The sequence below is a fragment of the Panthera onca genome, chromosome D4, assembly GCF_046562875.1.
Source record: "Panthera onca isolate mPanOnc1 chromosome D4, mPanOnc1 haplotype 2, whole genome shotgun sequence".
NCBI lineage: Eukaryota > Metazoa > Chordata > Mammalia > Carnivora > Felidae > Panthera > Panthera onca.
Window position 1 is genome coordinate 15756441 of NC_138351.1, and position 17436 is coordinate 15773876.

General features: G+C 42.0%; 1 protein-coding gene across 1 annotated transcript in view; it reads left to right on the forward strand.

Annotated features, from left to right (window-relative positions):
- Positions 1–17436, forward strand: part of TMC1 (transmembrane channel like 1) — a 104619-nt gene that overhangs the window by 70686 nt on the left and 16497 nt on the right. Inside the window, exons 14-15 of the mRNA XM_078436135.2 lie at positions 6021–6149; positions 15632–15699. Coding sequence (XP_078292261.2) covers positions 6021–6149; positions 15632–15699 — 197 coding nt within the window. The remainder of the gene's footprint in view (positions 1–6020; positions 6150–15631; positions 15700–17436) is intronic.

The window sequence follows — 17436 nt, forward strand, 5'->3', positions numbered from 1 at the left end:
GCTGTGTACTTATTTTTGGAAATATAAAAGGAAAAATTAAAAGTTAGTGTTAACCTTATAAAGCTAATATAATTTAAACATATGTGGGTAGGGGCTTCTGGGTCGCTCTTTCGGTTTAGCCTCTGATTTTGGCTCAGGTGGTGATCTCGTGGTTCGTGGGTTCGAGCCCCGCATGGGGGTCTGCTGACAGCTCAGAGCCTGGAGCCTGCTTCGGATTCTGTGTCTCCCTTTCTTTCTGCCCCTCCGTCACTCGCACTCTGTCTCTGTCTCAAAAATAAATAAAACATTAAAAATAAATAATTAATTAAAAAAATAAACAAAAGTGGATATCATTAGATACCCTCATGCTCAATTAGATGCTCGTCAGACTTAAGCCAATCAACTGTGATTTCAATTGTGGGGGAAAAAAAATTAAGAAAAATGTGTATGATGCTAGACACACATCCTCGAAGACTGTGTCCAAAAAGTATGGCATGATTAAGGATTTTATTTTATTTTATTTTTAAGGTTTCAGGGGGCCAGATAAACTCCCTTTCCAGTTACATTTTATTAAATACTCAATTCTTAGACGTGCACATTCCATACATGTTTATAGCACATATTATGTATGGAATGAAATGAGATGAAACGGAGTGAAGTGAAGTGGAGGTTGCCTTTACTTAGTAGAGAGGCGTGGTGATCCGAGGTGTGGGTAGATGGGATCGTGGACCTTCAAAGACGTCTGTATCTTAACCACTGGAGTCTTTATGACTATATTACCTTACACGGTAAAATGGACTTTGCTGATGTGATTAAGTGATGAGCTTTGGAATAAGAAAATTATCCTGGATTATGTGGATGGACCTGATGAAATCGCAAGTGGAGAAAAGGGTCAAAGTCAGAAAAAACAGATATGACCATGGAAGAGTTTGGAGAGATGTACTTTAATGATGGAGAGAGGGGGCTCTGAGCCCAAGAATGCAGGCAGCCTCCAGAAGCAGAACAAGGAGGGGAAACAGACTCCTTCCTGCTGCCCACACCTTGATTTTAGACCTCTGACCTCCAGAACTATAAGAAAATAAATCTGTGTTCTCTTAGGCCACTAAGTTTGTGGTTAATTTGTCATGGCAGCAATGGGAAATGAATACACAGCAGTACACAGGTTTCTGGATTCCAAGGGTCTTGAAGCGAAGTCTGGTCACGGCGCTTAACACAAATCTTATCACGTGGACACTGCTCCTTGACTCTTCAGCTAAAGTTGAAAGAAATGAAAGACTTGGGAAAATAAGTTTCTTGCACAAACTCAAGGAGCTGGAAATGTTTTCTTTTATATATCCCAGAACGCAGACTGGCATGTGGACTAAGAAATTTACCCTTTAACAGTCTTGATAGAACGAACTGTAAAGAATAAAATTGAGGCGGGGTGCCTGCGTAGCTCAGTTGGTTAAGCATCTGACTGTTGACTTCAGCTCAGGTCATGATCTCATGGTTCCCATGAGATGGAGTCCAGAATGGGCTCTGCACTGACAGCCTGGAGCCTATTCTGGATTCTCTCTCCCTCTCTCTCTCTCTCTCTCTCTCTCTCTCTTTCCCCCCTGCTTTTGCGCCTCTTGTGCATGAACACACGCTCTCTCTCTCTCTCTCTCTCTCAAAATTAAGTAAATAAACATTAAAAAAAGAATACGATTGAGGCTTCTCACTTCCGGGGAAGAGAAAGTGATTAATTAGGTAGGAATGCCAATGCAATCTAGGAGGCTACTTATGTCTCTGATTATGCAGAAGATTCTGCAATAGTTCCTCACAGACTGACTTCAAATAAAGGAAAAGTCATTTGTCTCACTCTTCTGGGGACCATGCTACTTGTCTTGATCTTTTTAAAAAAATCCCATCTTGGGGCGCCTGGGTGGCTCAATCAGTTGAGCGACCGACTTCGGCTCAGGTCATGATCTCACGGTTTGTGAGTTCGAGCCGCGCGTCGGGCTCTGTACTGACAGCTCAGAGCCTGGAGCCTGCTTCTGATTCTGTGTCTCCCTCTCTCTCTGTCCCTCCCCTGCTCATGCTCTGTCTCTGTCTCAGAAATAAATAAATATTAAAAAAAATTAAAAAAAAATCCCATCTTCATGCTTCATTATATTGCCTTACTGCCGCCTTCTCGTTCACCTTCCTTTCTCTAAGGAGGACCTTCAGCACTTGAGGGAAAGTCTGCAGGAGCTGGCCTATGAGGTTGTGGTTCTGAACAGACTATTGATGAGGGAGGTAGAGTCCATGGGGACAAAGAGAACACAAGGAACATAAAAACCGTGAAAAGTCTGGAAAGTCTGGTCTTTATGAGATCAATGTCTCTATCCATGCACCTAGAAACATTTCTTTTAACTACTTAAAAGTAGTGACTCCAGGGGAAATAGTAGAGGCATCTACTTTGCATGTAATGTTGGGGACACACCCCAAAGTCTCATTCTTTGTTCCTTCAGAACATTCCAGATGTTTCCTCTTTTCCTCCATGGATCCCCTCTGCTTTGTTTCCTTACAGATGATGTAAGACTCAAACCTGTCTTTGAGTTTGGATATGAGATGATTTGGTGGCTCCTTTATCCCTCCAGGGAATCTCAAGATGTAGCCACTTAGTCCCATTTCCAATAGTATTTGATGGGTAAGCAGCAAAGCCCTCCTTGGGAGACTGCTCTTTGAAGCTGTATACTGAGGTCTGGATTTTGGGGAAGGAGAAAGCAGCCAACAGCTAAACGTAACAACAGCAAGGTCTGGCATTTATTGAATGGCTCTGATGTGCTCAGCGCTGTCTCCTTGGATTTTGAAATTATCCTTTGAGATAAATTATATTATCTCTATTATCTCTATTTTATAGTTAAGGAGACTGGGACCCAAAAAAGTAAAATAATTTGCTCAAGCTCTTAAACGACGTCAATGACGGGAGCCCACGTTTAACCCATATAGTCTGGGTAGAGTTTGCATCCTTACCCATAGTGCTGAATTGTCCCTAGGAACATAATTAACATCAACACATACTCTCCAACGTCCTACTATGGGATGTCTAGAGTTCTAGAGTCTGTGGTCCTCTGTGATGCCCCTTGTCTATGGTGTTCCTGTTATCTACTCATGACTCTTAGGTTTACTGATCAAAGCTGCCTAGACATTTTAACTGACTGAGTGTTAAGTTGTGAGGTGTGAGGTGTGGTGCTCAACGGGGCCCCTGTGTGGAGAGTGTGCTCCCATCCTGACTAACACGCTAGAACTGGGATTGGACGTGCCCCTGAGGTGAGCTGAGCCACTGTTTGGGGGATTCCCTTATAAAGCATTTTTTGGGTTTTTTTTTTTTGATGTTTATTCAGTTTTGAGAGACAGAGAGAGACAAATCGCAAGCAGGGGTGGGGCAGTGAGAGGGGGATACAGAATCTGAAGCAGGCTGCAGGCCCTGAGCTGTCAGCACAGAGCCCGACACGGGGCTCAAACTCACGGAACTCACGGACCATGAGATCATGACCCGAACCAAAGTCAGACCCTTAACTGGCTGAGCTGCCCAGGTGCCCCAAGCATTGTTTTCTTCTAACGGTTGGTGAATAAATATTCTTATGTCTCGGTATAATGTTTGGATCTTTTTCTGGTACATTTTTTAATGTTTATTTATTTATTTTTGAGAGAGAAAGAGAGAGAGAGAAAAAAGGGGCAGAAAAAGGAAGAGAGAGAATCCCAAGCAGCCTCTACCCTGTCAGCGCAGAGCCCAATGCAGGGCTGAACCCACGAATTGTGAGATCATGACCTGAGCCAAAATCAAGAGTTGGACACTTAACCGACTGAGCCACCCAGGCACTTCCGGTATTTTAGGTGACAGAACGCTGCTCAGGAACAGTAGGATTTCAGTTATTGGGTGAGGGTGTTTAGGAACATGTAGGAACTTCAAAACCGCTCTGAAATTTTCTCTTACCTGAGGAGGCCCTCCTGAGCTGGCAGTGCAAGCCAAAACAATATCCCTCATCGCCTACCTCTGATTGATACTAGTCATTGGAGCCTGAACTCAAATTGGTTGGGGAATGAAAAGGAGAATCAGAACAGGGAAGGGAAAAGTTGTGGCCGGAAATAACTGCAGGAATTTACTATCACCCAATCATTCATTCTGTATTTATCGAGCAGCCGCTGAGAAGCAGGCATCGTGCTGGACACTAGGGGTACATTGGGCATAAAGGTGGGCTGGTTCCTTGCCCTTGTGAAAACTATGTTCTTGAATAATTTTGCCAAATTTGCGAATTTACAAGGGTGACGATGAAATGCAAGGAATCTGAGAACTTTGTACAGAGAGGCTTGCCCTTGTCACCGAGGGGAGTGAAACTCTCCCCATACAGAGAGGCTTGCCCTTGTGAAACTCTCCCCACTCAGGGATGCTATAGTGATGTGTATGAGTTGGTGTGTAAACTGAGTCAAGAAGTGAAGTGAGAGTGACTGAGTGGCATGAGGACCACATGCGAAGGCCCTGTGGTCTGAAGAAGTATGGAGACTGAGGCTCTCAAGGAAAGCCGGTGGGGCTGGAGTGAAGAAGAGGCGAAAAGCAATACCAGAAGCATATGGGGAGCTACACAGCAGTCGGATTATACAGAAACTTCCAGAGCGTGCAGGGACCCCACGCTCTCTTGGTCCACTTTTTACTCCGGCTCTTGCTGCCCCAAACAGCTGCACGTCCCGGTTACCTGGTAGCATTTCAACTCAGCCGTCTGTTTCTGTGCTGTCACGGGGTGGGGTGATCATTCCACGTGGGGCCACCCTTGACTAGGTGCCGGTTCAATATGTCTCCCTTCTGTCTCTGGCACGGACAATTCGGAGGCTTATTCTATATGGCTTTCAAGGCTTCCAGGTGGGTGCCCACCAGGGTAAGACTCACATGACAGATTTTAACATGCTCTTGGGCCAAAGCTCTCCTTCCTTCTGTTTCATTCTTCCCAACCTCCACTCCTGTTCTCTCACAACACTTCCCAAAATATACTGCTGGCCTCCAGGCCCTTGTCACAGGCATTGCTGGTGGTGAAAACTAACACTAAGTTTTAAAGTTCGTATTTTAAAGTGTTTAATATCATAGTTTTTGCTTGTGTTCCATCCGTATTGTAGTTTACTACAACTTATGGCAGATTATGTTTAAAAGAGTAGTAGTTATCTTTTAAGAACAAGGGATATTAAAGTTAAAAGAAATAGGAGATAAATTCTATTCCGTATGGTACTTGGACATACCAAGAATCCTGGAGGTGGTACACAATTTTCGGGAAGCATAGCTCTGACGTGTGAGGCTGGAAATTCACCTAATGACTGCTCTTCAAATGGTCCTTTGCCCCATGAGAAAATTCTTTCTCACTAATTATCTCATCTTATCTTATCTTATCTTATCTTATCTTATCTTATCTTATCTTTAAATGTTTATTTATTTATTTTGAGAGAAAGAGAAAGCTAGCAGACAAGCGACGGGGGCGGGGGGCGGGGAGAGAATCCCAAGCAGGCTCCTCATTGTCAGTGCAGGGCCTGACGCGGGGTTCCATCCCACAAACTGTGAGATCATGACCCGAGCAGAGATCGAGAGACCGGGAGTTTGCATGCTTAACTCAGCCACCCAGGTGCCCCTGACTTATAAACATTTTTAACACATTAGACAAACTAATCCTGTGTCACATTTGCTGCCAGTACTTTTCCCAGTGTGTCTTTTTAACTCGATAAATATTGCTGTTTGCTAGATTAAAGTCTTAAACTAACATGTGGTCAATATATTCCTGGTTTTCTTATGTCATACATATAAAAGTTTCCCAGTAAGAAGACTTTCGATACCGTGGCTTTGGAATGTTGAGACAATTATTTTTAGACTAAGAAAATAAGGATGAAATAGTCTTCACTTGCTAGATAGGCCTTTTTTTTTTTTTTTTTTTTTTTTTTTTAACTTTTCATTGTGGTTTCTAAGCTAATACTATGCAGAAGCAGAACAAACCTGATGTTGACACTAGGGCCATTTGAAAGGAGAAATGCTCATTTTAATCTGGCTAATATCCCAACAGGAATTTGTGCGGCTGACCGTTTCTGATGTTCTGACCACTTATGTCACAATCCTCGTTGGGGACTTTCTCAGGGCATGTTTTGTGAGGTTTTGCAATTACTGTTGGTGCTGGGATTTGGAATATGGATATGTAAGTATGATATTCACTTTTCTCTTATCAGATTATTCTTTTGTGGATTATCATTTGCACACAAAATGCAAGAAAAAGACTTTAGAAGGTGGGGCCACCTGTAAGACATTAATAATGAAGACCAGGGAATACAGTTCTGATTCAGAAGGGTTTCAGACAGGAGTGTCATGATTTTGGACATTCTGGTAAAATTAGCCCGGATGGCTAAAGCAGCGGAGCTCAACCTTTCTGTGAATGTGGTGAACTCAATTGATCTGGGACCCATAGGCAGCCCCCTCCCCTTGAAGCTTGCCGACATTTCTAGAAGCAGGGCAAGATGGGTGTATCAACTGCACATTCTGTTAATTCCTTTGTTTCTACGAAACAGAGTCCTGGACAGTTACTGTGCAGTGCATTGAGGGATAAAAGAATTCAGCAAATATGGTGCTAATTTCATAAAGCTCACGGGGTAATGAGAGCTCAGCAGAGACATGAGCAGGGAGATGTGGAAGTTTCAAGGAAGGCCCAGGGTGCTGATAGAGCTTTGGCGAGTGGTGAACCTGAGCTCTGAACTCTGGCAAGATGATTTCCTGCCCCACGACAACAGTGCAAGTTTCTCTGACTCCCTCCCCAGCTCACCCTCTACGCTAAACCCCAGGTGCCCCCCGCAAAGTTCAAAGGCAGCAGCAGGGCACACATCACTCTTGGTCTACCACCTTGTCAGGTGACCGCTGTCCCTCTTTTGCAAGTGTAACAGTCATCTTGGGAACTATGACCTGAAGGGTTGACTGTAATCACTTGCTTTAGATCCTCCAATGGCTTGTAAGTACTTAAAATGGATTCCAAATCCCTTTCCAAGGCCTTCGATACCTTATGGGATCTGTTTCTTATTTCTCTCTGAGCTCGTCTTCTACCAATTTTGTTCTTGCTTTAAAGTCCGTACACTTCGGAATTCTCTCTTATGCTCAAACACAAGATGATCCTTGCATTTGCTCTAGCTGTTTTTCCCTGTAGGGTGCAGATTCCTAGAATTTGGCGCGGTTGATGGCTTCTTGTCATTAAGGACTCAGCTACTATGTCACCTACTTTGAGCTGTTCTCTGACCTTCCCATCTAACAGAGCCTACCAGGCACTCTGTCTCAACACCCTGCTTAATTTTCTTCATAGGATGTATAACTATCTGACATTTCCTTTTAAAAACAACCTTATAACCTATCTCTCACAGTTTGAATGAGAGCCCTGTAAAAACAGAAGCTTTGACCTCTCGGCTTAGAACTATGCTTGTCACATGGCAGGCATCATATGTCGACCAGACGTCAGTGTCAACGTCAGTGTCGATCCTCTGCTTTCTAACACCATCAAGGCAACGCCACCTGTTGACAGAATTCTGCCTGCTTCCAGGGACGTGCCCACGGGGTCAGTTCTGGCTTCGTATTGCGGAGCCAGTGCTGTTTCTCCCCTTGCTGGAGGAGGGGTCTCCTTTTCCGCCGCCCTCTCCTCAGTCCCGTGCCCTCTAGTCTCCGGACAAATCCTATACTCAGAACGGTTTCCAGGACACCAGCCTGGATCCTCAGCGTGGCTCTCTGCCTTTGAGATTGTACCTTTGATGATTAGGTCATCTCTGCCACCCTCACTGAAAGTGCCTCTGGGACGGGCCAGAAGTGGTTAGGTAATGCTCTTTGGTGAACTCCAGTGAGGTAATGCTATGGATCCAGGATGCTGTTGTATTGTTTTCCCATTCCCTGCTATGAGGTATTCAGCTGGCTTGGTTTCATTTCTATTTTCCCTGTCTGATTCAGCTCTTCTGAGGCCGACGTAAAAATTGCCATTCTTTTCTTAGGCCATCGCTTGGCTTATGCTTGCCTTTTATCCCTTACTGCTTTCTTCTTAAGTGCTAGAAAATTTTGCTTCAAATATGAAGTCAATAAAACATGACCTGGATGCATAAAAGCTGTAATTAAATGACTGTAATTTATTATTTATTGAGTGCTGACGGTGCTCTTGGGTTAGTACAAAGTACAGGAAAAAAGACGAGTTCCTGTCTTAGGTCACAGAGACTTTGTTCCCATGTTACTTGTGGAAGGCTCTTTAGAAAGAAGCCCAATATCCAAACAAGTTTTAAACAGTAGAGGATGGATGGTGGATCTTCGATGTGGATCCTACTATCATTGGCCCATCACGTAGAGAGGGTACACGGTTGAGTGCTTACCAGGTGCAAATCGGTACGAGCAAACCTCTGTGCTGGGTGATAGGGGTACAGAGATGTAGAAGATGTAAGCCTAAGGAGAGGTTGCACACTTGGGCTAGATGCCTCGATTCAGCCTTCCGATATATGTATTTTTCTCTTGTCCACAGAGTGTTTTTGTTGGTTGGTTTGGTTTTTATTTATTTATTTATTTTTTAATGAGCTCATATTTTACAACTGGAAGTTTTATATTTAAAAAAAATATGGATCTCTTGCTTTTCGTGACATATTGGGAGGGCTGGCAACATTAGATCCACATTCCCACACGGCAGAAATTGGCTGCAGTGAGAAGCCACTGCCTGGCGGCAGATGGAATTTGCATCCCCCGGCCCGCACACTCTTTACTGCCCTTTGATCCCCCAAGTCCTTGTTATTAGTACAGAGCAGAAAATATAAATGCCACAGAAGAAACCAATGGTTGCATGACTTTGGGGGTGGATGGAGGGAGGGAGAAAGGGAGAGAGGGAGGAAACGAAAGAGAGAAACAGAAAGAGAGGGAGAAAGAGAAAGAGAGAGGGGAAGAGGGACAGAGAGAGATCAGAAATGCAAAGGCGTGTTGTAGGAAGAGGGCCTTGGGCCGGTCTTGAGAAAGCCTCAGAATTTCAAAGGTCCAGTGGAAGCCAGGGTTCTCAGTGGAGGGACCAACGTAAGACAGGGCCCAGCATTGATTAAATTTTTATTGGGTGTCAGTTAAACTTTATCTAATTTTTAGTTATGGTAATAAATATTATGGTTACGTTTATTTATAGGCATGTAGATAAATATGCTCACAGAGAAGTTATAATGGTAGGCACAGATTGTTTCCTTAAGAGAAATTTCTCTACGTTGAATTGCCCAGTCTTAGAGAATGTACAATTTAAAAAATTCATTCACTTTTATTTATTCTATTTAAAAAAAAATTATTATCGTTTTTTTTTTTTTAATTTGAGAGAGAGCAAGAGAGACAGCATCCGAGCTGGGGAGAGGGGCAGAGGGAGAGAAAGAGAATCTTAGGCTCCATTCTCAGCACAAACTTTCGGTCACTTTTATTACAACAGCTTCTGTAACGACTAAACTCTGCGGACTCCAGCCTCAGCTCCAGAGAGCCACAGAATGTTAATGTCTGGCGGAATGTTGACACAATCAGTCATACATCCTTTGTTTCACACCTGAAAATTGAGAGCTTATGAATCGAAGTGAGTTGCCTAGGCTTGTGTGGCCGCCAGGGAATAAACAAGGGCAGGACACAGCCATTATGTTAAATATGCTGAATGGTATATACTGGTCGTATCAGAGTAACTTGAATGAAAAGCGACCCCATATGGTTCTCCAGTTATAAATTTATGGCCGAAGTATTATCACAACAAACCTATAAAGATGAGCTGAGCTGCGAAAATTACTGGCTAATGGTAGGCTGTTAGAGCACGTAATGTAAGTTAATGTTTTCCAAGGCTTCTCCAAGCAGAGCAGACAATTTTCAATGTTTCCGAAGTGTTCACTGACTCATAGGACGTGGAATGGTTTCTCCCAGGAGGGATTTTAGCCCCCCCAGGTTCGGCACAACTGCCCTAAAGCCTCACGTAAACTCTTTGGGTTTCCTGCAACAGTTCAACACAGAATGCCTTTATTTTCAGTTTAGCTTGTGTTGACATTACCTTTGCTATTCATCAATAAAAAAAGGTAACAGGTATGCAAGAAGAAATAGAACTGAATACATAACATGGTATTAGAACATGGTCAATCAAATGAAACCTCAGCATCTTGTTTCAAGTTACATTTTTGAGGTGGTCCTTGTTAAATTTACATAAATGGAAAATATAAGAGGTTTCCCTGAGATCTGATGAAGGGGTTCAAGATTATTAATAAATGAGAGGCATATGTTTGACAGATCATAAAAGTGGACTCCATAGTATAGTATATCTTATGTAGTTCTTATTATATGTCAGAACTTCTACAAAATACTTTACACATATTATTGCATGTATTCATACCAGCAATGCTATGAGGTAGCTCCTTTTTTCCCCGACTTTACAGTAAATAAGCCTTAGAAGATGTTTAATAATTTTCTCAAAGACATATCCCTAATCATTGGTGGAACTAGGACTCAAACTCAGTTGAATCAGCGTCAAAGCCATCAACCAGATTTCCGTCATGTTAAATTTTCACTGTAACGCTTAACCCTAGAAATTTCAAGGACTCTGTCAAGTCATGATGAATTCATGAGCCAATCTATGACATGGGTAACTCAAAGCACTCCCAAGATTAGACAGTTCACCTGCAATAGAACGGAGTTAACAAGGAAGCCTGTGATGTACAATTAGAAAGAGGGGCATCTGGGTGGCTCAGTTGGTTAAGCATCTAACTCTTGATTTCAGCTCAGGTCACGATTTCACTGTTGTGAGATCAAGTCCTATGTCAAGCTCTGCGTCAGGCTCTGATTAGAAATAAACTGATGTTCTCCAGCTGGGAATGAGGTATTATTTAACAGTCCAGGAAGATGCCATGCTAAGGAGTGAGTAAGAAGTCTTGAGTATCCCATGAAGGGTTGACAACATGGGAAAAGGGACAGTACATTCTGGATGTGAAGTTCCACTTGAACATTGGACAGTATGTCTGCAGACAATGAGGGTTGAAGTACAAAGCCCCGAGTTTTCTGAGTCACCCTAGTAGACGAGGCTAGGATTTGTCCTACATCAGTGGTTCTTATATTTGAGGAGACAACAGAATCCCCCGAAGGCATGTGAAAACACAGCATTTCTGATCTGGGACAGGTCCCAGAGAATTTACTTTTCATTTTCTTTTTTAAAATTTATTTATTTGTTTGTTTATTTATTTATTTATTTATTTATTTATTTATTTATTGAGAGAGCACTCACGCAAGTGGGGGAGGGGCAGAGAGAGGGAGTCTGAAACAGGCTTCAGGCTCTAAGCTGTCAGCATAAAGCCCAACACAAGACTCGAACCCACAAACCGTGAGATCATGACCTGAGCCGAAGTTGGACACTTAACTGACTGAACCATGCAGGCGCTCCCAAAATTTACTTTTCTAACAAACTCCGGGGTAATACTGCTGCTTCTGGTCTGGGGACCAGAACAGTCTTGAGAACCATTGACCCAGAGTGATTTCAGCTGTGGGCAAGTGAGATTTGTATGTCAGACAGGACATTGCAATGACAGAATTCTCTCTGAGATATTCCACAATATCCATAGGTTAATGATCTGTCCCAAATAACTAAGCTTGCAGACAGATGATGAGTTTTCATGGCTCTTCAGTCCAGTGACAACCATCTGTCTTCGTTGTGGGCAGATGACTGACTCCCGCCCGCCACAAAGGTCCAGAAATAAAACAAGATAATTTCCAATCCCTTGACTGTTACAGACCTCAGCCTAAATCCAAATGGGATCTGCTTTTGCTGGCCCCTAAAAGTCTTATCAGGGATGAGCAGCCCTTAGTGATTTTGTTATATGTATCCCATTTGAATCAGTTCATTTCTCAGTTTTCAGGAAAACCTATTTTTTCCCAAGCATCATTTACCTTCAAGCTATTTATGTTTTAGAGGCGATTAAGCAAACGTATTGCAAACTGATTTATGCTTGTGTTATTAAAGTATTGCTTTTAAAACTTTAAAATACAATATCGTCTCAGGTTTTCATTAAACCCATCTCTAAAAGAATGAGCATTGAATTTCATAGCGTGTGAGAGTGTGTGTGTGTGTGTGTGTGTGTGTGTGTGCACGCACATGTGTGTTTGCCTCCTTACTTTGGTTTTTGGTTTTTTTTTGGAGTGAGATTTTCTGAGTTGAACTCATATAGTATTCAAGTGCATTTCTAAGATGTTTACAGAGAAGCAATTCTTTAATAACTGCATCTAATTTTTCAACCCATTACAGATTTTAGATTAGAAAAGGATCTTAGAAATGATCTAGTTCAGAAGTTGGCAGACTTTCCCTGTAAAGTAAAGGGCTGGATGGTAAGTGTTCTCACTTCTGCAGGTGTGATATTGTGATAAAATAAGAAATATATATTTTGGTCTCCATCTCCCGGGCAGAGCTCTTAAAACCTTTGTAATTTCCTAAGCGGTACAGGTGCTAGGATCATCTTTTGTTCTAATATTTGGTCTTTTACGCTGGTTCCTGATACAGAGCCACCAAATTCTTTGGGATTACCTGGGTAACAGGAACATTGCTTGTTCCAATGAGACAATGCTTGGTGGCTCCTAGATAGCTTCAGGATGGGGACTGGTCAACAGAAAGGCCGAACCACGATTAGAAGCTTGAAACTTTCAGCCCTATCTCCCCCATCCTCCAGGGAGGGGAGAGGGGCTGGAGAGTGAGTTAATGATTGATCATGCTTACTGATGAAGTCTCCATAAAACTCCCTGACCTGTGGGGTTCAGAGAGCTAGCAGGTCGCTGAACATGTTGAGGTGCTGGGAGGGTGGTGTGCTTGGAAAGGACATTCGTGCCCTTTTCCTCATACCTTGCCCTATGCACATGCACCTCCTCCATCTGTCTATTCCTCCGACTTAGAGCCAGTCACTTGGCATATATGTGAACTTGTGATTGGTGTCTGCAGTGGGGCAGTCTTGTGGGACTGCGCCCTTAACCTGTGGGGTCTGCACAAGTTCGGGACAGTCAGTGTCAGAACTGAGTTAAATGCTAGAGCATCCAGCTTACGTCTGTAGAGAATCGGGGCACTGTTTAGCATGGGGAGAAAGCCCACACATCTGTATCAGAAGTACTGTGCGTGGAGCGTAGAAAACACTTCTGCTTTCAGCAGGCGATATGGTCTCGGTGGGGACTGTTGAGCTCTCCTGTTTTAGTGTCCAGCAGCCACAGACAATACATAAACGAACGAAGGCCGCTGTCTTCTAATAACTATCTGTTTACAAAAACAGACAGTGGCCCAGATTGGGCTTCTGGTCCACAGTGTGACAACCACTGACCTAGTTTTTCGCACCAGTTTATCTGTGAGGAAACTGAGGCCTGACGAGATACGCAACGGGCCCAGCTCACGCAGCTAGGAAATGGCAGGGCAAGGTCTAATACTCAGAAAGTGTGTGGACCCCAAACCCTTGGTACCGTAGGGACGCCCTCTACCCATCTTTTGCATCAGGTCAATTTGTGCATCAAAGGTTGTATCCCTCCGGCTGACCTTGCTGCACACACAGTATGCGAACAAAGGCTCCCGATGTGTCCTTTATGTTTTTATAGTTACCCAGTTGTAAAAATATCTCAAATGGGCTTTAAGAGGCTTATATATTTGTGAGAGTAAAGAAAATACACTTCTAAAGGGTTGAATTTTTTAAATTTTACATAGCTCGGTGGGCTAAATCATGGCACTATTCTAAAGAGGTCAAAGATGAAGGTTTGGTTCTTAAACTGACATGGAGAAGAGCCGTTCCAAGGCCACAGATGGCACAGGCCACCCAGCTGAGCATTTGTCAAATGTGTTCTGTGAGCTCACAAGGCTTCAGGCAAAGGGAAAGGTGGTCCAGAGCACAGCGCTCCTGATGAAATTGGGGCCTGGATTCAAGACCTCTCGAGGGAAGGCATTCAAAAGCTGTGATCGTTCTGTTGGGGTTCCAAACCAGACAACTCTCTCATCTTCTTACAAATATTTTTAGGGGGGGTTCTTGGGTTTGAAAAGAAGAGTGACGCTTGTGTGTGCACGTGTGTGGGCGTGAGCACGCGTGTGTGTGGGCTGCGTGTGTATGTGTGTCGGCAGGGAGTTTTGATGAAGATACAGGGGGTCTGAAGCCACCTCCGCAGATGCCGGGATCTGGGACAGGATTAAGGACCTGCTTCCCGTTTGGTCTCTCTTTCATGGTCTTCTTGGTGCTCTCAGTTCACAATTTCGCTTTTCTTTCTGTTGTCACTGGTTAGTCAGTTTCCTGACTGATTGTTCTCTAGCCCAGCTCAAGTAGGAGCCAGTTTCATTGCTGTTGCTAATTAGCATTACTCCCATTGATAGACGCTTTCCTTCCAGGATGCCTGATGTGTTACCAGAAAGCCTTTCGACAGGCCACCCTGGGACAGATGCCCACTTCAGTTCCTATTGGTGGGCCCTCTGTACAAAAAAAACAGCCTGATGCTGCACCCTAAGCAGGGTGGCATCTAGGAGACAAACACTGGATATTGAGTCGAATAACTTCTTAAACTTTAATTGTCTCTCTCTATATTCATTTTATCATAAAGGAAATCCGCATTTTTTTGAAAAATACAGTGAAACATTGGATTGCGAGTAACTTATTCTGCAAGTGTCCCACAAGACGAGCAAGCATTTCTAATAAATCTTTACTTGATAATCAAGGATGCCTTGCAATGCAAGTAGTAAGTGATGCCGAATGTCACGTGATCACAAGTGAGCCAATGGTTCTTGAAACTCGCTTTGATATATGAGTCCTTTGGATTACAAGCACGTTTCCAGAACAAATTATGCTCGCAAACCAAGGTTTTACGGTGTTTTAAAGTATGCAAACTTAAGGAAGAAAATTAAAGTCATGATACATCCCCCACCTATAACACCTGGTAATTTGTTGGGCATTTTCAAGTCTTTTCCTTATGCATAATTTCATATTCAGCTGATAAAAATAATGAATGTATAATTTTATATATTTGTTGCTTAACATCAAATCCTAGTTTTCTTTGGCATAAGTAAGCATTCTTCAAACGGTGACCTTGATTATGTGCACTGTATATCACAGTATAGATATACTGTATTTACTTAACCAATACATATGAAGAAAAGGCTATAAAAAGGTTATCTTTTCCATTATGAGGTATGTTTAAAAATTTAATTCCTGCCCTCTCGCTCTCTAAATTTTCCAAGTTCTGGCTCATGTGCCCAGAGAGTCATTATTGGATATTTAGATGGTGTCATCTCTGCTTGTTACACTTTGTCAGCATTTAAGCTCGATTTGTTAACTCACATTCCCAGAGGTAGACTCATAGGGCCAAAGAGACTGAGACTTTCTTAAGCTTTTAATATACATTGTCAAACGTTTCCCAGAAGGTTGCTCCAATTTTTACAGTGGGCCATGCATGAGAGCCCAGTGGTCCACACGTTCACAACATTTTGAATGACTGCTTTAGAAAATGAGCCTTACTTTGTTAAAAAGGGTGCTGCATTATTTTATTTAGCACTACTTGTTTATTAGATTGATTATTCCGTGATTATTGCTGCATGGAAGCATACCTATGCAGAAACATGAACCACTCGGGTTTTTCAGTTTGCACCATTTGATATGTTAATCCAGCAAATGTCTGTGTCTTCTGTAGCCTTCATACACTGAATTTGACATCAGCGGCAATGTCCTCACTCTGATCTTCAACCAAGGCATGATCTGGTAGGTCTGCTATTGGACTGTTTACAACTTACAGAAAAGCCGCAAAGAACATTATTGCATAATGCATTGTAGCCTGGTGCCAGAGAGGTCCCCAGTCTGGGTCTAACTCAACTGTTGCCTTTGCAAAGTGGATAGGAAAATCTTGTTTATATTTGTATTTATATTTATATTATATTTACATTATGTTTATATTTACATATTATGTTTATTTTATATTATATTAATATTATATTTATATTTATATTTGTATTTATATTCATATTTGTATTATACTTACATTTACATTTATATTTATATTTGTATTTATATTCATATTTATATTTGTATTATACTTACATTTACATTTATATTATACTTATATTTGTATTTATACTCATTTATATTTATATTATATTTATATTACATTTATATTATATTTCTATTTATTTATATTTATATTTATATCTTGACTCTTCGTCCTCAAAGACATCTGCCTGTTTTGCAGAGCGTTCCTTTATCAAATACTGGGAGTGTATTTCCACTTTGTAGCTTCTTTGAAAGCTTTTTTATACTTTTATATCCTGTGACACTAGGGTCTACTGGTGAAACATTAATGGTCCCATAGCCACATGTTCAGTATGAAATAAATTAATGTAAGGCCCTTCTGAAAAACTGATTTTATTCTGTCATTATCGAGTATGTTTAGCATACAACTTGTTGTTGCTTTTGAAAAAAATATCTTACCAAATCCAGTAGTTTTAGGTAACTGGACTACTGGAGATGTAACTTATATTTTAGGAAGTTCAAGCTAAAAATACGATCACTGTTTCGTAACTTGTTTCACAGGCCATTTACACATCAGAATTATGTCTTTTGATGTACAAAGGATTGTCATATCTTTTATTAAATGAAAGCATTCTCACTGTAAACCTTGACAGGTTAAGATGAGCCGATATAGTAGAAACTGTTTTTGAGTTTAAAAATTGGTTCATGGCATGCGATTCATCTAGGGACCATGTGTCTTGGAAATCTGTCACTTTTAACTAAGAACACCCAACCCACAAGCTACAATTGAGCATCTTTATCTTACTGACACTTGTTTAATATAACACCGTGCCACTGACCACGCCGTTGTCCTATGTACTAGTCCTAGTAACTTGGCTCAAATTTTGCACAAGCTTTATATAGCACTTAAGTCCTTCAACCATGGCTGCATTGAGCTGTTAAACCTTTGCAAGACTGGACCTCTCTGCAAATATTAAAATTATCTTGCTTTAGGAATATAAAGACCATAATCAAGGACCCCATCATCCTGCCCTGGGGTCTGTCCAATTCCTGTGCCTCACTAGGTCAATACATACGAAGAAAAGGCTATAAAAAGATGATCTTTTCCATTATCAGGTACATTTAAAAATCTAATTCCTGCCCTCTTGCTTTCTAAATTTTGCAAGTTATGGCTCATGTGCCCAGAGAGTCATTAAAGAGTGAAACGCATCTTTCATTCTCTAAGCAAGGAGGAAAGTCAAGTTGGTCCAACATATGACCACCAACAGGGAGAGTAAAGGGAAAAGCTTCTAGCAGTTCTGGATCTTTCATTTTCTGGAGGGGATTCTGCTGTCACAGCAGAAAATGGCTAACTTCACTACTGGAACAATGAGAAACCATCACCTTGTATCAGTTTTAAAACTCCCTGGCTTCTACACAGAGTGCCACAAATCCCTCAGGCCTGGTGGATGCCATTTGTGCAGACACATGCTA